Here is a 4,431-nt window from a genome sequence, read left to right on the forward strand (position 1 = left end):
TCTTCTTCATAATATATACTATTTCTATCAACATATACATACTATACAAAAAGTATTCTTCATTTTTAAAGCTTAGGATTACAAGTGACTTATAGGTACAGATAAGATACAAAGCGTTGATTAAACACAAGTACCAATGAGAATGTATCCTATTTTAACATAAATCTGTGAATGCTGTTTCAAGATTACGTCTGTTTGCAATATTGCTTATTAAGTTTAACAATAAAAATTCGGCCAACTTGCATAAACGTCATATATCCACAATATTTCTGTGTTTCTTGCGATGGAAAGCGTATTCTTCTCGTTATTTTTCTTCTCATGTCATTTAGTATCTAAACTGTTGTATTTGTCATTTGTATGTCATTTATAATGGCTTTTATTGAAGATTGATAATTCTAATATATCTGATGAATTCTTGTATTGATTCTTGTCATACTTACTGAGCAATAGTGCAAATAATTTCGGAGCAGTTTTCATACATAATTATAGCATATGACTTACTTGAAACAAGTTGAGGCTTAAGCAAGCCACACAACACACTATTAAACAAAAAAACATTATCTCCAATACTGACATTAAGTGCTTGTTCAATCTTTAAAAACAAAAGAAAATATTATTGTAATTATTGCGTGAATATTGTTATTATTGTAAATACAAACTTTATAGCTTGCCGGTGAATGTCGACGGCACAAATTGTGCCCTCGGTCATCAAAATCTCATTCTCCAGCGTAATATTTTGTCCAGTTTTGATATTTATTGCATGCTCGATACGATAACTGTAAATGTTTGTGCCGTAATTCATCAATTGACGCAATTTTTCAGTTAAAAGCATCTCTACACAAACGTTTTTTAATAATGTTGTTTAGAGGTAAACTTCTAGTTACATTTCATATTATTAAGCTCATTTCTGTGTTCGTACCTAGCAATTCTAAACATTCCACAGGTATGCTGAATACACGCAATGAACATTGTACCTATTCCTAACATTATAACCATCCCAAAGCAAACAGCTGCATTAATGTGCAACAAAATCAAATAAAAATATTTTTCTTGATCGATGAAGTACTCCATCTTAAAGAGAAAATAGTATGATCGAGATACGTTCGTCGGTGAATCAACATCAGCCATATTTGTCCAAAATTGAAATATAATACTAAGAGATATGGTACAAGCTGCAAGGGCTAAAAACATTAGAAAGAAATTATTATTTAAATTACTTGTATATAATGTTATGAAATTATTTTATATTTACCGCTCGTACCTTATAATACATTTTTTAAGTCGAATGAAATCAAATTCTGCGATACTGATACTAACTAATTTTCGGCAAAACTTCCGAAAACACCCATGTTACGATTTAAGTCAAAGTTTGTAAACAGGTTCCTTTTTGATACAAGAGACATATACCAAAAGGATTTTTTGCGACTCAAAAGTTAAGCAACTTTTTCAACGATTCATATTTCTTTTTTATGTTTTATGTCTTTCATATTTCTTTTTCTCCTAAAATGGTCTTCCATGCCATTTTAGTAGGAATTAATTGTATTTCTCTAAGCCATTCGATTGTTTGGCGATTACTTAATTTTTCCAGCAAGAGAAAATATTAAGTCCAATATTTTAGTCAGTTAAAACTGAAAAACATATTTGTACACAGCACTCGCCATCAGCCAAGTAACTCAATGTCAGTATATTCCAGTATACGAACTAAAGCAGTTCGCAAGGTTGGTCTAAACAACACATATAATTGGTAGCCAAAGTCATAGCCATAACTATATACGTCAGGATAAATATCATTGCAGCATTGCACGTTAATATACCGGGTGGGAAAAAAGTCCGAAACCGGTGAAATATCTCGAAAACAAGACATTTTAGGAAAAAACGTTTTATACAAAAGTTGTTTGGCTCGAAGGGGCACATAAGATGGTGCCATTGGTTTTACCTTGGATGGTCGTTTAAAGCTCATGTAAACAACACCTTTAATTTCTTAAATGAAAACTCCTATTTTTCAATGCATATTCTTGTAGCTAATCTTGAGAGCTTTTCAAAACATATTAATAAAGTGTTATTTCATTAAGAACTTTTGGAATTATAAGGCTTGAAAGTTCTAGTATTTTGACATAAAATACAAAATATCTTGTAAAACATTAAGTTTTCGGTAATGTTACCTTAACACTTTTATGCACAGAATAATGAAGCGAATCAATTGGTATAAAAAAAGGCATAGTTGCTTTTAAGAAAAAGTATGCAGATGCGTTTTGCAAATTACATATTTTTTCTTAAAGGAAATATGCAGTTCCGGACTTTTTCCCCACCCGGTATACATAAAATATAAAAAAATGGGTACTTATTCATTATACAGGCACCACTTCTAATGTTCTTCTACTTAAAAGAGTACAACGATTATTTTTAACATAAAATGATTCCACATGTGAAACCACATTTTACGGTTCGCATGAAAAGTTGGAAACTCATGTGGAACCGTATAATAACAGACCTCATTTCGCACCAGGTGGTGTGGGATGAACCTCGCTTTACGTGCAAAGTCGAAAACCCATATGGAGTCTTATAATAATAGACCTTGTACCGCACTTCAAACACCGGCTAGTAAGGTAAACCTCTCGCATCACATGGAAATCCATATGGAACCATTTTAATGTAATAATATGTTCCGTTATAAATGAAAAATGGTGTGCAAGACATAAGGAAAAAAAAAATAAAAGACATGAGAAAATATGAAAAAATGTTGAAAAAAGTTGTTTAACTTTTGAGTGACAAAAAGTTCTTTTAGTAAAACTTCTTCATGTAAAAGAAATCTATTTACGAACATTGACCTAAATCGGAGCATGGCCATTTTCGAAAAAAACAGCCGACTTATGTGTGTACGTAAATATATATACCATAACAAAATCACGTAATCCGCAAAAATCGATATCCACAAAATCATATAATCCGCAAAAATCGATTTTTTATTTACTTGATAGTTTACATATTATATTGACGATATCATTATATTAAAAAACAATAAAAGTTGTCTTACTTATAAGTGAAACCGTATAACGTTTCGCAGTGTAGTCGTATTTCTTTATAATAGCGATTTCATTTTTATCCTTTAATTTGTTACGTACGTGCTGAAACTGCATCAATAAATCCTTCACCTGTCATTGCAGCAACTTTTATATATATCAAAGCAAATGTTTTGATGTAAAATTTCGCTACACGGAGAGGGTTATACCGTTTAACGAATACATCGTAAGCAATTGACTTACATTTTCGATGTGAAAACGGAACATGTTATACTTTATCATAAAAATAATAAAGAAAGATACGGAAGACAAAACATTCATGAGGAGTTCCGAAGTACAATTTAATGTCAAAAACGTTGTCAGCTGTTAATAGACAATTTTTATTTAATTTTACTCATACTTATTTGATTAATAATAATTGCAATATATTTAATGCAAATATCATTGCATAACACAAAGTGAGATAATATATATAATAAAAACTTGCCGTTTGATAACTTACATGCATGATTTACAATATTATGATATTTTCTTACCTGAAATACAATAATCGCTGTCAATATAACAGAAATAAAAATATATTGAAATGTAGTGAAGTTCGATTGTTGATAGGGCCATAAACCGATAGTAAGCAGTAGAATTCTATTTACGGTAAAATACTGATCTTCTTTGCGGATCATATCGTCACGAGGTCCGAAACGCGAGTGATTGTAAAAAAGTCCATAACGTGCCTTTATCCCCTCTTTTCTTCATCGATCGACTAGACATTCTCTCTTTCGTGTAAATTGTAGTGCAAATATCGTAAATTATATAATGGGTCATTAGATCATTATATCATTAGATATATACTTATAACTTAAAAAAGCATTTTTTCGTCTATAGTCTATAATAAAGCTATTCACCTGCTATCTGAAAACGTTTATTGTATTATTTTTTTCCATAAAAAAAGGGCTTAAATGAGAAATTGAAAGTCACGCAAGCGCATTCCTTCTTTTCCAATAATTCTACTTCATTCTCACGTACGCATTCGTAAGATACACTTGTGTAGCTCCTCTGCCAAAGGAACAATCGCCGTCAGTAATCCTGTTGATGCCGGATCTACATGGTAAAGCTTATAATTTAAAAATGGTCAGAATAGATACGCAATCTCTTAAACCTTAAACTAATTAATTTTTTTAGCAAATATTGATTATATCAGTTATTTATAGATAATAATGTCGTTCATTAGCAATATTATTGTTTAATGGTAATATGTTTAACGAAAATATTTCAATTGTATCGACTTAACTGGCCACAATTTAGTATAAAATCACAACGTTTCAGCCCTTGGTTTGGGCCCTTTTCAAGTGTAAAGACACAAAAAAAGGTAAAAGTTTACAATAACTTACACAGCTCGGATTACTTTGACCTT

General features: G+C 30.9%; 1 protein-coding gene across 1 annotated transcript; it reads right to left on the reverse strand.

Moving 5' to 3' along the window:
- Window positions 1–483: 483 nt before the first annotated feature.
- Window positions 484–3,700, reverse strand: LOC112468868. Its single transcript, XM_025038240.1, has 6 exons — window positions 3,557–3,700; window positions 3,264–3,383; window positions 3,035–3,152; window positions 920–1,181; window positions 660–776; window positions 484–592 (listed from the first exon to the last, which is right to left on the reverse strand). Exons 1-6 carry the CDS (start codon window positions 3,698–3,700, stop codon window positions 484–486), a joined length of 870 nt encoding a protein of 289 aa, XP_024894008.1.
- Window positions 3,701–4,431: the final 731 nt, after the last annotated feature.

This window comes from Temnothorax curvispinosus, unplaced genomic scaffold (assembly GCF_003070985.1).
Source record: "Temnothorax curvispinosus isolate PA1 unplaced genomic scaffold, ASM307098v1 QBEX01002185.1, whole genome shotgun sequence".
In the NCBI taxonomy this organism is placed as follows: domain Eukaryota; kingdom Metazoa; phylum Arthropoda; class Insecta; order Hymenoptera; family Formicidae; genus Temnothorax; species Temnothorax curvispinosus.